The sequence below is a fragment of the Camelus dromedarius genome, chromosome 5 (genome assembly GCF_036321535.1).
Source record: "Camelus dromedarius isolate mCamDro1 chromosome 5, mCamDro1.pat, whole genome shotgun sequence".
NCBI lineage: Eukaryota > Metazoa > Chordata > Mammalia > Artiodactyla > Camelidae > Camelus > Camelus dromedarius.
Genome location: NC_087440.1, coordinates 31,004,816 through 31,027,874, shown reverse-complemented (window position 1 = coordinate 31,027,874; position 23,059 = coordinate 31,004,816). Strand labels below are relative to the sequence as shown.

General features: G+C 42.2%; 1 protein-coding gene and 1 gene segment (V, D, J or C); both read right to left on the bottom strand.

Annotated features, from left to right (window-relative positions):
* LOC105096962 (T cell receptor alpha chain MC.7.G5) overlaps nucleotides 1–21,714 on the bottom strand; it is a 134,351-nt gene extending 112,637 nt beyond the window's left edge. Inside the window, exons 1-2 of the mRNA XM_064485803.1 lie at nucleotides 21,627–21,714; nucleotides 21,158–21,460 (exon numbers count right to left, since the gene is read on the bottom strand). Coding sequence (XP_064341873.1) covers nucleotides 21,158–21,460; nucleotides 21,627–21,681 — 358 coding nt within the window. The 5' untranslated portion in view covers nucleotides 21,682–21,714. The remainder of the gene's footprint in view (nucleotides 1–21,157; nucleotides 21,461–21,626) is intronic.
* The window catches only part of LOC105096961 (T-cell receptor alpha chain constant-like), a 356,030-nt gene that overhangs the window by 195,335 nt on the left and 137,636 nt on the right, over nucleotides 1–23,059 (bottom strand).

Sequence of the window (23,059 nt, the reverse complement as noted above, 5' to 3'; positions counted from 1 at the left end):
GAAGGACCAAGACCACCTTTGGAGCTAATCAGAAACTCTGTTCACCTTTCTTCTGGAAGCTGGCTGTAGTCGCTGGGGTCCCGTGTCCTGGTTCCTTTGTGGAGGTTGTGTTTGCAGCTTGGTTTTGTTCCTATGGGATATGCGAGTGAGTGGTTCAGTGATACAGGGGCTGTCACTTTTGTAAGAACTCTCCTTTAATATCGTGGCATCACAATCATGGTATTGATGACTTAGCCTCCATCCATTTAAATCTGGTTCTCTAATGGGCAACAAGCCAGTAAATGGAAAGAAATCCTGCCCTCTTGAAGTTTCCAGTCTGAATCAACAAGGTGGTTCTTCCACCTAAGGCAGACAGACGTATGGACCAGTACAAAAGCACCAAAGATTTATCTCTTCCTACCCAGGAGGTAATCACATCACTGACGTTGTGAACAAGCACTCGCGGGCGGGTGAGTGGGGCATGAAGCACGGGGTTGATGTGCTTCCCCAAGTTCAGGGCCAACAGGGGCTCAGGAATAGGTCTGCTGAGGGTCCTGGGCCATCAGCTCACTCCTCTCCTTGATGGGTGTGAATGGAGGAAGGAGAAAGAGTCTTCAATGGAGAATCACCGAATAAGAATTTTACAGTGAGTCTTCTCTTCCGTAGCCCAGTTTTATGCGTGAGGAAACTGAGGCTCACGTTCCTTAGGGGGCTTTACCGAGGCCGAGCACTCTGTGAATAGCAGAGACAGAGTCAAAACCAGATCTTCCTGCTGACTTGCAGCCTGAATCTGATCTGTGCGGAATCCATGCTAATGTTCTGCTTCTGACCTGGGAAGCAGGGGAGATGGCCCTTCTTCCTGACACCAATCTCAGAGGTTAAACTCTGCCCTCAAACTAATTTCTATTAAAAGAGTATCAGGAATCTGTCATGCATTCTTTGATCTAAAGTGACCCTTGAACCTATTTGTCTTTTGGTACCATCGTTGAGTGGTACCATTTTCATAAATTAAACATACTTTATATAAAGCCAGTCTTCACTTATTGGTATACTGATTTTTAAAATTTTATTTTTTATTGAAGTGTAGTTGATTTACAATGTTAGTTTCAAGTATATGGCAAAGCGATCACTTATACATACAAATACGTATATACATATATTTTCAGATTCTTTTCCATTATAGCTTATTACAAGAAATTGAATATAGTTTCCTGTGCTATACAGTAGGTCCTTATTGTTTATCTATTTTATAGATAGTGGCTTGTATCTGGTAATCCCAAACTCCTAATTTATCCCTCCCCCTTTTCCCTTTTGGTAACCATAGTTTATTTTCTATGTCCGAGTCTATTTCTGGTTTATAAATAAAATGTGTGTCTTTTTTTAGATTCACGTATAAGTGATATCATATGACATTTGTCTTTCTGTCTGACTTACTTCACTTAGTATGATAATCTTTATGCCCATTCGTACTGCTGCAAATGGCATTGTTTCATTCTTTTTTATGGCTGAGTAATATTCTGTTGTATATATATTATTGGAATGCTGATTTTAACCCACACTCCCTAGTCTGACATTCCAGCAATGCTGGTCCATTATTAGATGAGAAAGTTTCTTTCTGCTACTTTTCCACGTAACAAATTTGCATTTTAACCTGCACCTTCAACAGCTGAACTCCGAAGGGTGACTAATGGGTAGACTGTACAATCATAGCAGATTGGTGGGGATATAATCCTTTTAGTGGAGACATTTTTTGTGTGTGTGTGAAATCCTACCACATAAGTGATTGACCCATAGGGAAGGCCAGTCTTGCTCTAAAATGAGGAATTCTGGAAATTTTCAAATGCAAATCACTCTCAGTTTTTGATGTTAGAGAAAAGATCTGAGTGGAGCAGCAGAACCGACCCTCTGGCCATTTCCTGGGACCTCAAAGGAGCATCTTCCCCTTGGCTCAGGGGGTGGTACCCACCCTACTGCTGGCAGTGCTCAGTACAGAGCAGAATTGTCCCTCGGAGGAGAATTCCCTTCCAAGGGACACGTTCTTACGGGATGAATCCTCGAAAACCTTTGCTGGGCTTTGCTGGGTTGTTCCCTGGCATATATTTCAGAGGGAGCCTGAGGCCTCAGATGGAACGCTGTGTACCAGGAGCAATGAAGGGCCCCCAGTACATGAAGATGCCGCTTACGTCAGACCCAGCTGCTCTGTGTGCCCCCAGCCATCCAGAAGATCATAGCCCACCGATCCAGGCTGGTGAGATCTCACAACAATCGGGGTGGATTCCAAGTGGAACCGGACATACTCCACTGGGAATGAAGTGGGAAATATCATACATTTGCATGGAAGGAGGGGGGTGTTCCTTTCTGGGACACTTGTCACAATTAAAGAGAATGTAGCCATGAACTTGCAGTCATAGGGGAGACTTGGATTCCTGAGGAAGTAGAATTTGGGAGAGAACTTTGCTGCCTTTGTTTGCCCCGCCCCTCTCCCGCATCACCCCCCATTCTGTCTTCTGGTCTTGTGTTTGGAGAATGAGCTGGCTGGGCCCCTCTGGGAGCTGTGGGCAGCTCCGGGCTGAGGCAGGGCAGGGTGTGTCAGAAGTCACTTATGTGGACCTGGCCCTCTGGACGTTAGATATAAGAGCGATTTCTCACGGTGTCGCACTCTAGTGCTTTTCAGATTTATTTCCACCTGAGAACCACTTTGGCTAGCCACGTACCCCCTGGCCTCCACTTCTCCACTCTTTCTTGCTAATGGAGAATAAGCTCTTTGGAATGAAGAGAGAGAATTGCCTTGGCTTAAATATTAATGGGCCCTTTCCAGTTGTCATAGTGTTAATATTAGAGTTAAAAGAGACAGTCCAGGGACCTACTCATTATTTTAAAGGCCCAAAGTGCTTGTGGAGTATCCAAAATTGTGCAGGGAGGAGCCATGGCCCCATTCAGTGCTGAGACCCCTGGGATTCTCTAAAACCAGTGATTCCAGGTGCCTCCAGGGGCCAACCAGGAGGCAGCTCTTCCCAGACTCCGAGGACCTTAGAGCTGGAAAACTTAGTCTTTTAGTCCACCCCCTTGTTTCATGGCAAGAGGTGCCAGGATCTCATACTTGGCTCAGGAGGGTCAAGATTAGAAGCCAAGTTTGCTGCTGGCCAGACCAGTCTTCTTACCCTCCCTCTTGCTGGGGAGAAGACAGTGATTCCCTGATTGTCAGAGCAGGAGATATTTTTAGCTTTTAGAATGATTCTGTTCCCCAAAGAGCATCTTTGTACCTTTCCTTGTTTTTCCTGCTTTTCAGGAGTATACAGTGTTCACCTCCTGGTAGATTTTTTTCCAGAGGAGTTTGTTTATAGAAATCTCTGCAATTATTCCATTTTGTTCTGAAATTATCAGTAAAGCAATTCTTTTTTACTGGTCATTTTTTTAGGGGCCAGGAACCTGGGATGAACGTTTATGGCTCTAAGTCTTACTCATCTTTGAACTCCCCTCATTTTCATGACCTAGCAGAGTGCTTGGGAGAAGGCATTCAGAAAGATTGAGTTCTGTTGAGTTGGCTTTTTTTTTCTTTTTTTTTTTTTTTGAGGACAGTGGCCAAACATGATCCTGTGGTCCATTTAGATTGCTCCTTCAGTCCCCCAGTGTTAGCATCCTCTTCCCCCTGGTCCTTTGTTTAGACACAAAACTGAATAAAAGTGGTTCACTAAATAGAATATGTTTCGAGCTTGTATTTTTGAACAAAAATAATAGAGAGCTTTCCTTGAGGTTTGAAATAGTTAACTCAGGGGAAAAAAAAATTAAGGCAGTTCTAATTTACATAGTAGGGAGTAGATTTTAGGAACGCCTTGCTCCAGGGGTGTAATAGATGAATGTATCTCGTAGCATCTTCCAGAGATATCAAGGAAAATTAATGTTAGACAACTCAATTTAAGGGAAACTGGGAATATTTTAAAGGCATAAAATCTAGTATATAAAAGGTGCTTTTATTAGATGCTCTTTCTCACTACATGTGTACATTGAAGGAGAAATTGTGAATTCTATATAATTATAAAGAAAGAGGACATCACCTATGCTCCCACTACCCAGAGACAAGAACTATAATTTTTGTTGTATTTCCTTTTAGTCTTTAGTCTTAAGTTTATTTTCTTATATTGTTGAAACCATATTAAATATTCAATTTTCCTTTTTTAATTTATATTAGAGCAATCAATTTTCTCCCCCAAGTGATTTAAAACTCTTCAAAATATAGTATTTGATGGAGGCTTAGTGTTCTGTTGGGTAGATGTTTTCCAATTTGCTTAACCATTCCTCTAATCTTAGGTATTTAGGTTATTTCCAATTATTTGGAGTATGAGTACCATTAAATGGACATCTTAGCTTATAAGAAATCTGCTCAGATAACTCTTTTAAAGATAGATTATCAATTATTTGGACAAGAGGAATGGCCATTTTAAAAGGCCTTGATACCTAATACCATATAAGCGCCTGTTGCATTGATTCCATTTGTAATCATAGCAGCAATAAATGCAAGTGCCCTTAATGTGCTCAGTTTCATCAGCATTGAGTTGTGATAGGTTTTTAAATCGATATTCTTTGATATGAATGATAGTTATTTTCATTTGCATTTAAAAATTTCAAGTGTGATTTGGCTTTTTCAGATATTCATTAGCAATTTATATACAATTTTTGTATCTCATTTTGCCGATATATCCATCAGGCTAGGCAATCCAAATGGATTTTCCTTATCCATTTATATAAATTCTTTATATATTAAGCATTTAACATTTGACTTATACAACTCATATGAATACATTTTTTTCTCTTTTTTTGCTAATTTATTATTGGCCTTTTAATTAAAACATTTTTGGACATTTACAAGTCCTTTAACTTTATGCACTCAAATTTGTATATTTGTATATGTCTCTGATAATTTTGTTTATTGCCTTCACACTGGAAATTCCTTTTCTATCCTGTTTCAGGTGGAAGGGACAAAACTTAGGTATAAGAGGAATACCTTATGCTGGGAAGAAGTCTTGATTTGGGGCTTGGATTAGGGCTTGATTTTATTAGCCGCTTTGATAGCCAGGTGTGTCCTCACTGCTCCTGTGCTGCAGGAATTCCCTCTGGGTACAACATATGGTACCATTTTTCTTAGTGTGATGAGGCTTCTCACGTGATTCAGGAGGTAGAGACACTGTAGGCTGAAAGGGAGAGACTGTGAAAATTTGTCTAATTAAATTAACTTATGAAGGGAGGAGATGTAATGCCTCTCACTCCCACAAGAAAAATGATTGAGATTCCAACTTGATGCAAGCAGCCTATCTCTAAGGAAATAATAATCCACCGGAAGACAGTAGCCAGCACTGTCTAAAGGAGAGAGATGCATTACTTTGCCTTTACATGCATTGCTATAAATGCATGTAAAATCCAGTTGCCAGAGAGGTGTTTTTGTTGGAAAGTGGGTTCTTCATGGTGTTTCTGAGCACTTAGAGGAAATATAATCCCCCTCAAGGAGTTTAACTTCCCATGTTCTCAGCAAACAAATTTAGTATAAATAATTTGGCCTCCGAAGTATCATAATAAGCAGAGGATAGAGTGCCTTGGACAGGGACTGAAAGAGTAAATACGTTAGCATTTGATTTTAAGTCTGAATCTCATCCCAATTTAGATAGCTTAAGTTTGCCACTGTTTGGGCTGATCACCTCTGGGTTTACAAGGGACGTTCACTTTCTCAGTCATATAGACTGAGGATCAATGACTCAACCTCGAGGTTCCTCTTGCCATCAGCAAGCCCTACGACTACCCAAAGACACTTGAAAAACAAGCATCTTACTTAATTTTTCAAGTGAAGGGAAAATATGTTAGTGAATTGGGAAAAGACTGAGTAGAATTTTCTCATCTTAATGAAGATAAACAGAGCAGAGAAGGAATAGCTCTGGATGCCACCTGGCAAACCTTTAAAGGGAGCTGTGTAACTAGGGAAACAAGATACTAAACAACTGATGTTGCAAGGTTAGCACTTCAACTCATCCCTCGAGCAAGGGCATTTCTGTGGAAAGTTATGGAGAGAAGAGATGAATGACCAGTGCACTCCAGAGAGCCAGATACAGAAGAGGCTGGGTAGCCCAGTGGTGTGTGTGTGTGTGTGTGTGTGTGTGTGTGTGTGTGTGTGTACGTACATGTGCACACACACACTTGCATGTGGATATCCACACTTCTACAAGGGAATGTGCAAAACAGCATTTTGATTAATTAAGAGTGTGGCTCTCAGCCAGCTACCTGAGTTCAGATTCTGATCGTAACACTTATGAGCCTGGCAAATTTGGGCAGTTTGCCTAATCTTTTTGAGATTTGGTTTCATCATCTGTGAAACGAGGACTAATAAAATTGGCATCATAAGGTTAACGGTAAGTTTAAATGTAAATTATGTGCAAAACATGTAAAATGCTTAGAAAAGGATCAGTCCCATTAAAAATCACTAATAAAGATGGATTTTGTTATTTGCATACGTATACAAATGCAAATCTGTGGGGGTAGAGAAGAAAACGTAAAACATTTTAAATTTTAATTATTCAAATTATATATTGATACATTCTTGTTATAAAAATTAAAGCATTGTAATTAAACGCCAAACCTCCACTGGGTGTGCCCCTCCCTCCTGTGTAACTCTCCCTTCCAGAGGTTGCTATTGTCCCCTTCCAGGGGATTTGCTATTGTACTTACGGTGCTTTTACTGTGCAATATTTAGTGCTTGTATTGTGCAAGTATTTTTACTAACATAGACGGCATCATCCTCTGTATGCTGTTCTGCAACTTGCTGTTCCCACTCAGTAAGGCATTTAGGAGATCTTTTTCCGTTGTTAAGTATAGATTCACTTTATTATTTTTAACTGTATAGAATATAGACTCATAATTTATTACACCACTTTTTGATACATGATTATGTTATTTCCAGCTTGTTATGACCCCAAACTGCTGCACTCCTTGTCCATGCTTTCTTTTACAATAAGAGTAATACTTAGACTGGGACCCAGTAACTGCTAGGTCATAGAGCATGTTCATTTCCAATAGTAACACTCACGTAGGCTTTTGTGTCACGGTCAGAGAGATACCTCAGCTTCTCCTGTTCCTCTCACTACCAGGGTCAAATGGCACATTAATTTCCCTTTCTTATATGTTATACTCTAAGTAGCTAATTTAGTTATTTCTCTTCTAACATGAGCATTTATTCTTTTACAAATTTCATTTTTCATCATAAAGTTAGTGTGTACTTATTAAATGGAGAATTTGGAAATTACAAGGCTAGAAGGAAAACAGAAATCACCGTGTTCCCATGAGCTGTGAAATTCAGTGCTTAATAATGAGATACGTTCCTAGGGAATTAAAAAATTATAATTTGATAACGAGTAATTTTAGGTTACATTATGCTGTTTTGAAATTAATAAGGTAATACATTATGTCTTAAATATTTCAAGAATTTAGATTATTTAAAGTTCTGATGGAAGGATTTAGAAAGCAAAGAACTTTTGAATTTTATATGCTACTGACAAAAACAGTATTCCATTTTTTTTATAAAGTTTTTGGCCCTTTTTTGAATAGTGTTCTTTTCACAGAGACAAAATTATCTTTACTTTTAAGACATTTCCAAAACCTGTATGAAAATTATAATAGTAGGAGAGATTATTTTTAAATTGGAATTAAAAAGTTATTTATACTTTGTATTTATCATACTTAGAATGTGTGTGTATCTCTGGAATTTTTATGGGTCTTCATGATTTTAGGAGAATTAAAAGTGTTTTCAACAGAATGATAGTCTGAAACAAGCAGTTGGACTCCATAACTTATGCAAATTTTACATGGTGTGATATAAAATTTAATAACCGTATATTACGGGCAAAATTGGTAATATTGTGGTCCTTGCCCAACATAAATTGAGATTTGTGTGATTCCAGTTGAACTAAAAATAACTTGTTTTTACTCCTGCCACACAGTGGCGCCACTTCGGTTCACAACGGAAGTAACCAGACATTCATTGTTTTGTTTTCTTCTTAAATTTTTTAATTGAAGTGCAGTTGATCAGACGTTCATTGTTAGTATGTTGTATTCTGCCTTTTGCTTTATGAAAACAGCTGTAAGACATATTGGTTTCTTTAATGCTGTTACTTTTAATAGTCACTTAAATTTTAAAAATTGCTTTATGCCTTTATGTTAGCATTCATTAAGAGTTGGTAAGAAAGCTCATGCTGAAAAATGTACACCCAAATACATAACTTTTAGACAGATTATTAGCTGTAATTCAGTGACGTGAAGAAAGCCCAACGACACCTTAATATGCTTTACCATCAATTTAAAGAAGAGCAATTGCTAAATACTACAGATAACGCTAAGTAAATAAAAGGCAGCATCAGAACAAAATGTTACAAAGTTGTAGCTCTATGGGCTCTGTAAACCAGTTCCCCGTTTCTCCCCCCGGGGAAAGTCAGCTTTGAATTATGCAAGATTGTAAGAAATACATGTTTCTGACGAAATGCAACTGAATCATATCGGGCTTATCTGAATGGTGATCCTACAAGCAAATACTGCCACAAGTCTCCGGTGCCCTCTTCTGCTTTTTCAGTAATATTAGCACTAAATGAGGGTCAAACGATTCCAGGCAATTTGAATAGGAAATAATTATGGAGAAATGGAATTGTCACAAGTTGGATGCTGTAAGTATGTAAAGCTCAACGTGTGATCGGTACCATATTCACCATTCACATGGCTATACTGTATGGATTAACAATTCAGTGTGAATTTATTTTTGAACAAAGGGAAAATAATGACGATGAAAATCAGAAGAATCAAGTTGATAAGTAAAACCCAACCCTATGTATATATTTTTTATCTATTTATTTCAAAATTGATGACTTAGTTTCAGCAAAACATCATGTATCACATTAAAATCATTAAGGTTTTATTGGTTTTGAAGTTTTGTGCATGTTTAACTTGTATGTTTTTAAATAGTTGGTTTAAGAGCAATAAGCAAGTACATGGAGTTTAAACACCAATGTTATGTCTCTACATGTTTAAATAACATTATGTTAAAAGTAACATAGTTAACACTGGGGTCTGTGAAAATTATTTGTCCTTTAAAGGAGTTGTATCTGACTTCAGGTGAGACACATCGCTGTGGCGTTGGGACTCTGAGTTTCCTTCTGAAGACAGTTTTCCCCCTCTGTTCTCTGACTCTACCACTGTGGTCAGAGTCCTTGGCAGGGAAAGAGGTGGAGCCCAGGTTACAGAAGGTGGGTGCTGGAGGCAGGTGCCAGGGGGGGATCCCAGGGTGACTGTAGCACAGAGGTAGGCGGCAGGGACTCTGAGCTGGGAAGTCATGATGGGCAAGGAGAGGAAAGCATCTTCGCTGAGCTGCATTACGATTCTTTCACTCCATTTCTCTCTCTCTCGTTTGACAAGATCATATCTGAGTCACTGAAAGCACTGTCTGTGTAAAACGGCTCAGAATAAAGTCCTCTGCGTTTTAGAATTTATAGAGCAGGGGACTCTGTTCACTCTCCTTTTGATGTTCACTTCCATTCAGGAAGACCGGGTTGGATACAGGAAATGAGCCTTTTGTTCATCATACCCTACAGTGTTTCTTACTGTCTCCAAAAGGATCCCAGTAGATCCCGGTCGACATTCTCACCTTTGAAAGGAAAGTTCTCTGTGTGCTTTGTGTTCCAGGACTGCCATCTGCAGGAATCTCCCAGATCACAGGGCACCCCCAGGCCCAAGATCACCAGTGAGTCCCCCGGGGCTTCTCTACATTTTCTGCCCATGTTGACTGTCCTCTGATATCTGGGGTAAAGACAAGCACTTTAGGAGTGCTGGACTGCGCCAGACAACTTGGTTAAGCCAGCTGTGTTTCCCAATATCCTTTTCCATGTAAGTTTCTGCATTAGAGATGGTCAAAAGATGAAATTGCATGAGAGTTGGAAGGCAGAGGCAAAACAGTAACAGTTCTTCCTAGAAGGTCCCTGTGGTCAGAGGCAGTGATAGATGCAGGGGTACCAGGCAGGTCCCACATCGTCCTTGTTCTCCTTCATTCTATGCCAGCTACTCTTTCTGACTCTTGGCCCTGCTGACCAACAGTGGCCCCAGACCCATCACCAGATGCCCGGCTGTGGAGTCACAGAAGAGGTACAGCTTTCTGTATGTCTCTCAGTGAGTTTCTCTTCACAGTCTCACTTTGGTGGCAAAAGTACTTAAGTTCTTGGATTTTCCTTTAAGTCCCAACTCGTCCCTCTGTGCTACTGTCTCAGGCCAGCAGGTTAATGAACTCTTCTTTTCTGATCCTCTGATTCTCTCTTCCAGACCTTCATGTCCCCAGTTCCTCCTGTATTTGTAAGGTTGAATTCCTGTAATGAATCCTTCTTTCTTTACTCTGTATCATTCACAGTGGTTCTGCTAACCTGGCTGAACCCTAAGTGGTACAATTATTGATCTGAAACTGATTCAGAGGAACAGAACCTTCAGATGGGAAGCTGGTATGGATTCTTCAATTTGACTAGGCATTAGTGACCCCATTGCCAATGGTAGATGGGATGCTAGTAGCCCTTGACATCAGGTGTCCATAGAAGGAAGTGTTGGGCCACCAGGTAGCTGTTGTCATTGAACAGTTTAGTGGAAATACAGAGTATAAGGATGGTGTGTTGCTTCTAAGTGTCACAGAGAAGGAAAGAAAATAATGAGCTTGGGGTAATACACCCTCAGCCCAAGGTTCAGACAAGAGACTAGGACGTTTCTGTGACTATCCTGAAAGAAAATTTTCTCATAGCTGCAGGGCTGAATATTTCTAGCAACCCAACCAAAGGACTAATCCTGTGAGCAGCTGGATTACAATCATCAAATTAACTCAAGGTCTTTTGTGGTTAAAATTAGGGCTTTGATTGGCATAGAGTTACAATCCTGAAAATTGAGGTGGTAAACATCATTTGCTAGAAGAAGAAGAATTTCCTGCCCATCTGAGTTTAGTCCCTGCTTGCTTGAAGAAGCTTTGGTGACCCAACTACCCTGTGGGGGAATGCTGAGACCCCTCCAGACCCACTTTCAACACCTACACCTCTCATTGCTTCTCTAACTATAACCAGATTCAAGACCTGGCCCACCCCATGGGGACAGGACCAAAATCATGAGAAAACACACATGTTGAAAGAATTAAGATTTTTCTAACTTATATTACATGGCCAGAAATTACATTGTAAATTTTCTTTCTTCCCTTCCCCCTCAAAGACCTGCAGCCATTTGCCAAGCTAATAGTGCGTCGGGGAAGGGAAGTAACCAGACTTCTGGGGATTTCTGAACACTGGCTGTGAAATGATACTAAGTCTTGGAAACCCAATATGCCTCTCCTGCCTACATATCAGAGTAGGGGTTCATTGAGTCCGAATGATTCCCGGTATTTTGGCTCAAGTGCATCTCAGTGTACGCAGCTGGGCTCTGAACTCACCCCATGGTTATTTTCCAAGTTCTAGAATGCCTGATTGAGCGGGGAGGGTATAGCTCTGTGGTGGAGCGGGTGCCTAGCATGCACGAGGTCCTGGGTTCAATCCCCAGTACCTCCACTAAAAATAAATAAATAGTAAAATGAGCAAAGTTTTAAAAAAAAAATTTAGAATGCCTGATAGAAAAAGGCACAGCCAATGGCAGAATTATTGTGTTGGTTGTCAGATGAGTGAGGACAAGCAGATAATACTAGTGTTACCAGCTAGGTTCTTGGTCTCCTAAGTCAATAGAAATTGATGAGAGGCCAGACAAGAAATTCAGGCAAGGCTTTACTGGGACTCATGCTGCAGCCCGAGGGAGCGAAGACAGTAACACTTGTCTGTGATTTGTATGCCGTTAATAGCCCGCAGGCCCATCCAATCCACCCTTTGTTACTCAGGCCAGTTCACCCTCGAGGGACAGACCTGGGGGAAGACTGGCAGTTAGAGTTCACCCAAATGCCCTCACGCTCAGGAAATAAATATCCTCTTGTGTTTGTTGATACTTTCACAGGATGGGCTGAAGCCTTCTCCGCTTGATCTGAGAAGGCTACTGGAATCTCTAAGTCTCTTTGAAAGGAAACAATCCTTCGGTTGGGACTTCCAAAGTCCCTACAGAGCGACAACCGGTGCTCTTTTACAGCCCAAATCACACAGGGGCTCACAGCGGCCCTGCGGATAGACAACAGGCACATACTTCGTGGCGCTCCTAGTCTTCAGGGAAAGCAGAGGAAATGAGTCATACTTTGAAGAAAACCTCAGCAAAGCTTTGCCAAGAGACCCATAGTCCCTGGCCCGGCTTGCTTGCTACTGCACTCCTCAGGTCCGTGTGGCCCCAGGAGAACCCTGAGTCTTAGCCCATTGGAGGTGACCTACGGGGGGCCTCTCCTTAATACTGACATCCTGCTGGGTGAGGAAGCGAGCCAGGCCCTGGGACACATGATTAACACGGGACAAGTTCAGAAGGCAGTCCTGGACTCTGCCAATAAGGCACTGCCAGCTAAAGATACAGTGATACAGTGAAAGATGCAGTGAAAGGGGCAGTCCCTTCGCAGGTAAACCCCGGGGACCAAGTTCTTCTTCAAACCTGGAAAGAGGGGTTTCCAAAGACCAATTAATGCCAAAATGGAAGGACCCCAATAAAGTAATTTTAGACATCCCCACCGCTGTTAAACTGCAAGGGATATCTAGTTGGGTACATTTGTCCAGACTAAAGCTTTTACCTCCAAAACCCCCGCAGGTCACAACAGAAGAACAGTACTCCTGTGAGCCTGGAGAACCTGAGACGCCTATTCACAAGACAGGCACCCTTGACAGACAAGTAAAATGATGGGGTGGGCTGGGCTCCCACCCATCGTTTTTGCTATTGCACTTTTGCTTGGATGTTTCTGCTTTGCTCAGCCATGCCCACCAGGGAAGCAACTCCTTTGCGCATGCTGGGTTTAAGGGAAAACCCTCCATCACAAAAATGCTCCTTCTGCTGACTCTGTCCACCTTACTGGTCCCTGTTACCAGGGGAAGGTGGCAATAAAACTCAGCCACGAACACTTCCAGAATCCTGTCAGAAGGGGAGCATCTAAAAGGATGCTGGATATGCCATCAACACCCCTAGCTGGCTACGAGCCCCTTTCTTGCATTTTCCCTGAATCTGCCGGTTCCCGTGGTGCTTAATAATCTAAATCGGCGATGACTGCCACCCCCTGGTCTCTGTTAGTCACACTTGCACCTTCCAGGAGGTTATTCCAATGCTTTAACCTGACTGCCCCATACAGTTGGACCCGAGGGGTGGGGCATGCTGTGTTAGACTGCACAAACAGCTTTAGTTTCGCATGCTTGGAAACCACCCGAGGTATAATTACACCAGATATCGTGCCTCTTCCGTAGGGGTAAACTGTACTTACAACCTCACCCACTGGTGCCCTGTTTCAAACTATGGCCCTGTACCCCTGAACAACACAAAAGAGGAGTGTAAATGGTGAGAAGGAAATGTCCCGACCACCTGGTCAACCCAATTCAGCCCACCTGGGGGACACGAGCAAATTTTGAGCTGGCCTACCACCCTTGACCCTCTGACTAAGGTGACCAGATCATACTCGAGCATTTTATAAAAACCTTTATAACAGCATATAATCTAAATTACTAACATAATGGTTTGCCGTCTCCTAGTCGCACGGGTATTAACAGCAGCTGTGACCTTTAAAGAATATCAGCTCAAGCAATTGTGAGACGGACATTCAGGTCTGTGCCCCTGAAGGGTTTGTTTTCCTCTGTGGATACCCAAACCATCATATGTTACAGAATTACGGCCAAGCCCTGTCCTTTTCCAGCCAAGCTATGGCCTATAAATGCACTGATGATGTCCACATCGTAGGAGAGTGGACTATAGGTACCTTGGGATAAGGGAATTTCATCTATAACAGGGCCACTCCGGCTCACCACTGAACCCGGAGAGCACTGGGAAGGACCTTAGCAGGGGCAGGGCTGGCCACAGGACTGGCATCTCCACGGGGAGGCTTTTACCGATAGTGAAGTGATACCGAGACGTCTCACCGGACAGCTCGGCTACATGATGGAGCAGATGGCGCAAGCCTTAACGGAACTTGAGACTTCTCTTCTTTCTTTGGCTAATGTAGTTTTTGACAATTGTCTGCCTCTTGATCACCTTCCGACAGAACAGGGTGGAGTTCGTGCAATAACTAATCCTTCCTGCTGCTCCTGGATCAATGCGACCGGACAGGTAGGAGTTAATGTTAAGGAAATATACACCCAAGCAGAATGGCTTCACAATTTTGGCAGGGGTGATGTCGCCTCTGCTGTCTGGTCAACAGTCAGGGACGCCTGCCCGAGGTTAACCTGGTTTCTTGCCTTTTTAGGCCCTTTAACGGCTATTATTTTTCGTCCCCTTTTTTGGCCCTCATTTGTTTAACCTTTTGGTTAAGTCTGTGTCTTCTGGGCTCTAGCGGTTTCAAGTAAGGCTCATGATGCCTCGAGGATTTCAACCCACTCCAGCAGAGGGTGGCCCAGGTCCCTATGGTCCTTAGCACAGTCAGTGAGGGACTTCTACCCTCTAGGCTGGGCTAGGGTCTGTGGCCCTTGTCCAGTAGGAAGAAGTTTCCGAAGAAGAGCCCTTTGGCTTCTTAACCTTTAAGAATAAGGGATGTAGAATCCCTTGGGAGGGAATGAGACAGGCTGGGAACTGGGGCTTGGGGCCCTTTGCTGCAGTGCTTGCACCGGGACAAATGTCTCCTCCAGCAACAGAATACAAAGACATTCTAAGGGACTAAAAATATCAGTTGAGATGAGTTATGAACAACAAGATACAGAAAGACCCCAAACCAATGGCCACTTCTGAGATGGCAGGAGCAAAAGAAGGGTACTGCACATGATCCCTGCACATGGCACCACCTAGGGGGTGGGCAGGCCACCTCAGCCACCCCTCCAGCCCGCCCCCTGGACCCACCCCTGCCTTCATCTTACTTGAGGGCCCAGCTTGCCCCCACCACAGGAAGCGAGCAAGGGGAACTGTTACTTGGTTTTGCTCCCTCGTGCTGTAGCCTTGCCTGAATAAAGCCTTGCCTGAATTTCTTGGCTGACCTCTTATCAATTTCTATTGATTAAGGAGACCAAGAATCCTAGTCGGTAAAACTAGAATTGCCTCTATATTCCAAAATAGTAAGTCCAAAGTAGTCTTGGATGCCTGGAGAAACTGTAGAGATTAGTGCCTCCATAAAGGACTTAAGAGATGCAGAGCTGATCTTCCCAACACTCTCCATTCAACTGATCTATTTGGCTTGAGCAGAAGATAGATGGCTTTTGAAGAATGACGAAAGATTATTGTAAACTTAATCAGATGATGAATACGATTGCAGCTGCTGTCCCAAATGTGGCTTCATTGCTGGAGTAAATCAACAAATCCCTTGGCATTTGGTTTAGGTATTGACACTGAAAACCATTTTTTCTTTCTCTATACCTGTTAGGAGAGACTGCCTGAAACTGTATTTTATTATTTTATTTTATTTTTATTATTATCTTTTAAATCTGGAAAGGTCAGCAATATATTTTCAATGTCTCACCTTAGGAATATATCAACCCCGCCTTACTCCAGTCCACAGAGAATTAACTGCCTCCCCATTCCACAAGACACTACATGAATACACTATTTTGATGGGCCAGGGGAGCATGAAATGCAACTTAGAGACATTAGTAAGACGCATATATGCCAGAGGGTGGGAAATAAATCCCAGAATAATTTAGGGGTTTACTCCTACAATGAACTTTTTTGGGTTTCCATGGTCCGGCTCAGGTTGAAATATTTATTCTAAGGTTAAGGTCAAGTTGCTTCATCTGGTCCCTCCTACCATTAAGAGTCATAATACTGAGTATGCCTCACTGAATTTTGGAGGCAACATATACCTTATTTGGGTTTGTTTTTATATCCTAGAGCTATTTACTGGGCAGTCGGAAAGTCTTGCAGTTTTGATAGGGCCAAGAAAAAGTGAGGGCTCGGCAAAAGGTCCAGGCTGCTGTGCAAGTCTCTCTGGCACTCTAGTCATAAGACATGGCCAATTCAGTGGTGCTGAATGTGCTACTGAGCCTAAGCAGGCCTCTTAGATGAATTACGAATACTGTTCTCTGCAGATAACTACGCTCCTATTGAGAAACACTCTTGGCTTTTTAACTGGATCTTAGTAGAGATGAAATATTTGACCATGGACCATCAAGGTTACCATGTGACTTGAAATGCCAATTAATGACGTGGATGTTGCTTGGCCCACAAGATCACACAGCTGGGCATGCGTAGAAGTGGGCGTGGTGTATATAAGGTCAGGCTGGAGTGTTTCTTGAAGGTCCATGTAAATGGCGCCAGCAAGTGGCTCAGATTCCCACGACACTGCCTCACCTTTTTCAGCTTGTACCGAGGGCCTCATCAAGGTCAGAGGCTTCATAGTCATGAGCATATAAGTATTAGTTGCAATTGCGGGGAGGGCAGAGAAGTAGGCTAAGGTGGATGCCAGAAAAACAGCAGCATGGAAAGCAGGACGGAGCAGAGAGCTGACTCAATGGGCATCGTCCTGGTATCACTGACCACTCTGTGTTCTTCTATTTTATTCATGAGCCTAACTTCCCACGTAGACTGCGATCTCCTTGAAGGAAAGAACTACAGCTCATCTTTTTTGTGCTTCGATTCCTCGCAACTGTCCCCGGGCCTTGCACATAGGACACTTAGTATATGTATTTCAAATGAACGAACGAATGAATAATTAATTAATGGGAGGAGTCTATGGCTTGACATTTCTGCTTGGTGCCTCCATCCTTTAGTGTGACATTTCACAGTGGGAGTTCTTTGTATCCTTTTATTTTTATTGCTTCTTAAAATTACTCAAGGAACACTTAAATTAAAAATTCCTTTTCATCCTACTACCAGGAATAACTATCGTTAACCTTTCATGCCTAGCCTTTTAGACCACTGCTATCAATAGAAATACAATATGCACCACACGCACAATTTAAAACTTTTAGTAGCCACGTTAAAAGAAAGTATAAAGAAATATATAAAATTAATTTGTATTTATAAATTTATAATAAAATTAATGTATTTTATTTAACCTAATAAACCCAAAATATCATTTCCTCATGATTAGACTGGGGTTATGGATTTTTGAGAGGAAGACCCCCAGAGGTAAAGTACCATTTCTTGTCACATCATATCAAGCGGACTCACTATCATCTTGACTTACCTCTGTTGATGTGGAATGTGATCATTGGCTGAGGTAGTGTTTGTCAGTTTTCTCCAATAAAAGGTTACTCTATTTTCATCTTTTCTACATTGTCCTCTTTGGAAAGAAGTCACTCCGTGTAGCCCACACTTAGGGAGTGGGGAGCTATGCTCCACTTCCTGGAGTGCAGGTGTCTACGGAGATGATTTAGCATTCTTCAGCTTGGGAGATTTGTCTAGTCTCCCTCATTTATTTAGTCAATAATTTATTTATTTGTATCAGTGACTCATGGATATTTATTTTCTACTTTAGGTTACTACTTAGTACTATTTTATTTTTTATTGAAGTATAGTTGATTTACAATGTTGTATTAATTTCTGGTGTACAGCAAAGTGATGCAGTTATACATATATATATATATATATATTCTCTTTCATTATAGGTTATTACAAGATATTGAACATAATTCCATGTGCTATACAGCAGGACCTTGTTGTTTATCTCTTCTGTATGTAGTAGTTAGTATAGTCTGCAAATCCCAAACTCCTAAATTATCCCCACCTTCCGTTTTGGTAACCATAAGTTTTTCTCTATGTCTGTAGGACTCTTTTTGTTTTGTAAATAAGTTCACTTGTGTCATTTTTTAGATTCCATGTAAAAATGATATCATATGATATTTGTCTTTCTCTGACTTACTTTATTTAGTATGATAATCTCTACAATTTTATTTATTTTATTGCTCAAATTTTTCCAGCTTTGGCCACAGGGAGCTTTTTCATTTGGCTCCTATGTCCCTTTGACGTGGCCCCATCATTTTTGTTGTTTTTAGCACAATAAGGTGCTCCAGGCTTATCCTGCACAGTCCCTGCCCTAGCCCTGGAATCCGCCAACTCTCCAAGGAGGTCTGGTTCCTTTCTTTGGAAGATGGTGTTAGAAACCAAGATATGGGATCTAGGCCTGTCCATCCTCAAGGACATCAAAGGAGAGGTGTGAAATAGGTTTTGAAAGACTATGAGCTTCCAAAGTTATAAGTGGGGAAGAAACATACGGCAGGAGAAGCAAACAACAGGAGGAGAATTTTGGAGTTGGGAAAGCTCAGCCTCACAAGGGGACCCCGGCTTTTTGAGCAGGCAGGGAGGGACACTGTAGGGAGGAGAATCTGGCAGCACTAAGCAAGGTGACCCTGGGCAGGAAGAGTGTAGAAGCGGAGAGAACAGTTAAGTGTCCAGTGTAAATAATGCGGGTACAGGTGTTCAGTTTGTCCTGTCTCCTTAGCACACTATGGGCGTGGGAGGAAAGAGCTGACCAACTTATCCAATCTGGGCAGTGTGATGAGCTGTGTTGTTGGGGCTCGGGGTGGGTCGCCCTAAAATATGCTGCAATGGTACACTGATTATTTTGAGCTGAAGTTACTTGAGAAGCGGCTGATGTAAGAAGGAAACTCTGACCCTCCTCTGACCCCTTGAAAGCAAAAAATAAATCTCCCATGTGAATGGTGTCCTTCCTGCATCTGGAGGTAAGACACACTTATCACCGGAGATCAAGAATTTGGGCTGAGAAACCTGTGTAAACAAACCTTGTGGCTTATTTGTGCTTTCATTTTGTTTCATTTGTGTGTGTGTGTGTGTGTGTGTGTGTGTGTGTGTGTGTGTGTGTGTGTGTGTGTGTATGTGGGGGAAGGTAATTATGTTTATTTATTTTTTAATGGAGGTACTGGAGATCGAACCCAGAACCTCATGCATGCTAAGCATGTGCTCTACCACTTGAGTTATATCCTCCCTGGCTGTGGCTTCTTTAATTTACAACCTCAAGCCTAAATTCTGTTTAGATTTCTCACTAATTAAGCACCCAAAACCCTAAATTTCTTTGTCCTGTCAATTCCTCAAGAATTTATGGTTTCTTTGTCTAAAAAGTATAAAAGCTGCCTGCTTTGACCACTTCTCAGGTCCCATTTGCATGAGACCTCTGTGTGCAGGAATGAAAATGCGTTTCTTTTTCCCCTGTTAGTCTTTTTTGTGTCCATTTTATTATTCGTCCAGTCACAAGAGCTCAAGAAGGGTAGAGGGGGAAATTTCCCCCTCCCTCACAGTATCGTTTCTGAACCACAGTAAGCCAGAAGTTTTAAAAGTTAATTTTAAAGTATTTTGCTTGGTGAGTTCATTTTACCCAATGTTATCTTTATTAATGTTTTTAGTTAGGTCTCTTTTGATTGCAAGTGATAGAAAATCCAACTCAAAATAGCTTACAAAAAAAAAAAGAAATTGGAGGGGAGGATATCGCGCAATGGTACAGAGCATGCCTAGCATGCACGAAGTGCTGGGTTCAATTCTTAGTACCTCTGTTATAAATAAATAAATAAACAAACAAACTTAATTACCTTCCCCCATTAAAAAAAAAAAAGAAATTGTGTTGCATTGTTGATGTCTTACTTGAATCCACTTGTGCTTAAGACTTCAAGCCCACCCACTTCCTCCTGCCAAAACCCTCCCGCCAACACTTGGGTTTCTTTGCCTAAGGACCTTCCCTTACTGCATAGCCTGCTGGGCAGACCCAGGTGCTGAAGAATGAACACCCTCATCCCCTGGAGCTGTCCTCCACCAATGACACACAGGATTGGGGTACCAGTACCCCCCTCCTTTGGCCCTCAGATGGGACAAGTTGAGGCAAGTGTTTTGCATTGGTTCCCAGAAGATTCCCTGGCAAATTGAACTCCAGGTGCCCACTGGCAGCTGGCTTGACAGCACACACCCTTTACTGGCTGTCTTCCCTTCCTGTCGCTCTCCCCAGTGCTCCTGCCCTGCATCCTGGGACCACTTCCTGCCTAGACCACCTGCGCTTGAATCCTTGTCTGTTTCTGTCGGAACCCTAGCTAAGGCAGCTGGGCTGTTCCACTGGAAATTCCAGGTAGATCTCTCATCACAGCTGGGTGCAGGGCCTCCAGCAGGAACTCAGGTTCACTCTTTCTTTTCAGGATCCTGCTCTTCCCTTACGGTGAGAAGAGGGCTGCTGGCAGCTCTAAGTTTATCTTGTTAAAAAACTAAATTCAGCTGAGTAAATTTTTAAGGTCTAGTTGGATTTATTCAAGGATTCATGAGTCAGATAGCATCCCATCCAGCAACCAGAGGGCGCTCTGAGGGGCCGTACAAAATGGAAGGTTCTTATAGGCAGAAGGAGAGAAAGGCAAGATGTTTGAGCAAAAGGGAAAAAAACAGGATAGTGTTCTCTTGGGGAAAGGGAATGGCAGGGATTTTATCCTGCAGATTACCTCACTGGTGTTAATCAGGAAATTTCAGATTGACTGTTTTAAAGGTCTCATTTCTGGGAGAGGTTGAAACTGCAGTTGAGTCTTGATTTGCTTTTGTAGAGGGGGCAGATAATTCATTTTGGGCTTGTTCTTGCTTTTAAACAACACCCTAGCTTCTTACATCCTCAATAGCATTCCCACTGGTATCATATTTGATTTTGGGATGTGGGCTTGCGTCACGTACCCATCCTTGAACCCATCATTGTGGTCAGAGAGATGAACTGTGCTAACTGGTCAGGGAACCCAAAGATGGAGGCAGCCTCATCCAAACCCACACGTGGGGTAGGAGGAGGGGAAGCTTGTTTATCCAGGGAAAATCAAGGTGCTGTCACCCGAAAAGGGGGGTGGGTGTTGGGCAGGCAGAAATGACAGAGGAACCCTTTGATGGGCTACACTGAGGCACTAGATTGGAAATGAAAATGCTCTTGAGGTTGGGGGCTTGCAGCCACTCCTTCTTTGACAGCAAATGTGGCAAGATTATTCCTAGATCAATCACTGGCTCCTCTCTAGACCCAGCAGAGCCACCCACCATGCCTGTGTCTACCCTCTTCCTGTTCTGTGGGTTGTTCTCTTCCTGACTCCGGGAGCAGGTGGCTGTCTTGTGCTGAGCCTGGGGGTTTTTGTAAGGCACTGCCTGTCACCACCCTCACCATGGACCTCTGCGATAGCGCAGTGATAGATGGCCGAGTCGCTAAGCATCAAAGCCGAGATCGTGAGCTTCAGGGTTGGATTGTAAAACTTTACAGTATATCGCCCGTCACATGAATGCCGCTTATAAGAATAAATATTAATCACACAAAGAGTTATCTTTCCACTGGAAAGCTGTCGATACCAGTGCATCATATAGTAGTAAATAGAGCTGACTGAGAACTTGCATTCCATGGTCACAGACTCCCCCTCTTTCTTATACACTTTGTTTGTAGATAGATCGATGCCCTCAACATTGTTGGGACCTGCGGAAAAGAAGAAAAATGACTTTGCTGTGAGCTGGCACTGCTCACAAGAAAGCGGTCACCAAAGCCCAGTTTTGACCCAGGAAACGAAATAGAGAAAAGCACAGTCTAATTCTATTCCAACCTCTTCCTCAGACCCCGGCTGCAGAGTTGGAGAGCGCCCTACCAAGGCAGATGAAGGCTAGGACTGTGTACAAGAAAGCAGGTGGCCCGGACTGCATCCTTGGGTCTCTTCCCACTGGTGAAGTGGCTCTTATTCTGCCCACCACCTGCCAGGCCCTGGCGGTGTCCCTGGAGCTGGGCGGTCCTGTGGCCTTGTTGTGGCAGAGCTGGAAATAAGGTTTCTGCCTGTGCAAGCTTAGTCATGTCACCTGCTCTCTGTGTTTGCCCTCCAGCTGTCTTCCTCCAGGATCGCTCCTTTTCTTTAATAAATATGTAACATGTGGTGTATTTTTTTTATTATGAAGACAACTTGTTCAATGTAGACATAACCAAAAAGTATCAAGTGTAAAGGAGACCATAAAATCCAACAATAGTCTCATCACCCAGAGAAAAGTACTGTTAACGTTTTGTTGTATTTCTTTCAGTATTTTTAATGCAAATGTGCATACTTTAAAGGAATTGGGGTCATATGGAAAATCTTCTTTTGTTTAACATTATGTTTATGCATATGCCATCATGGCATTCAATTGTATGTGAAAATGTGATTTTTACCACTTTGTACTGCTCTGTTGTGTAAGTGTACCTTAATTTAAACATCATTGTTTGGCATTATTGTATTTTGTTTTATCATATTTATTTTGCCTATTTAAAATTTAGTGAACATTGTAGATATAAGTCTCTGTATTTCTGACGATGTATTTGTGTGTTAACCGGGTTCTTTTGAAGTTTTTTATTATGGAGAATTCAAACATCTACGAAAGAAGAGAGAATAGGATGATAAAAAAAAACATAAACCCATTATCCAGCTTCTGCAATTATCCACTCACGGCCAGTTTTACTAATCTGCACCCCCACCACCCTATGTGTCTGCAGACCTCCCCCAATCCTGATAAATTTAAAGCAAATCCTGACATCACGGCGTTGTGTACTTTGCTCGGAAGACACTTAATGTCAGGTTGTCTCTGTGTGTTTGTGTGTGTGAGTGTTGTTAGTGATGGTTGACAAGCAGTGATTAGATCTATTGTTTGGTTGGGAGTTGGTCTGCAAAATGATGATATTCTATCATTTCTACTTCACTTATTAACTTTATAATATTTCTATATGTCTTTATTATTTCTATATTTTTATATTTCTATATATTATATCTATATACTATTTCTAGAAAGATAATTTTTCCTTGTCAATTTTTCAATTATTCTCTGAGGTCAAGTGTATGATTCTTTTCATTTATTTATCCTTTATCAGGATAGTGAGTTGGTTTCCCTGCAGGGTGACCACCCATCTCTGTTTGCCTGAGATGGAGGGGGATCCCAGGACAGGAGGCTTTCAGTGCTAAAACCAGGATAGTCTCAGGCAAATCCCAGGTAAACCAGGACAAATCCCCAAAAGGAAATGGGTTCTTTCATGAACCCATGAATTTAAGCATACTTGGTGTGT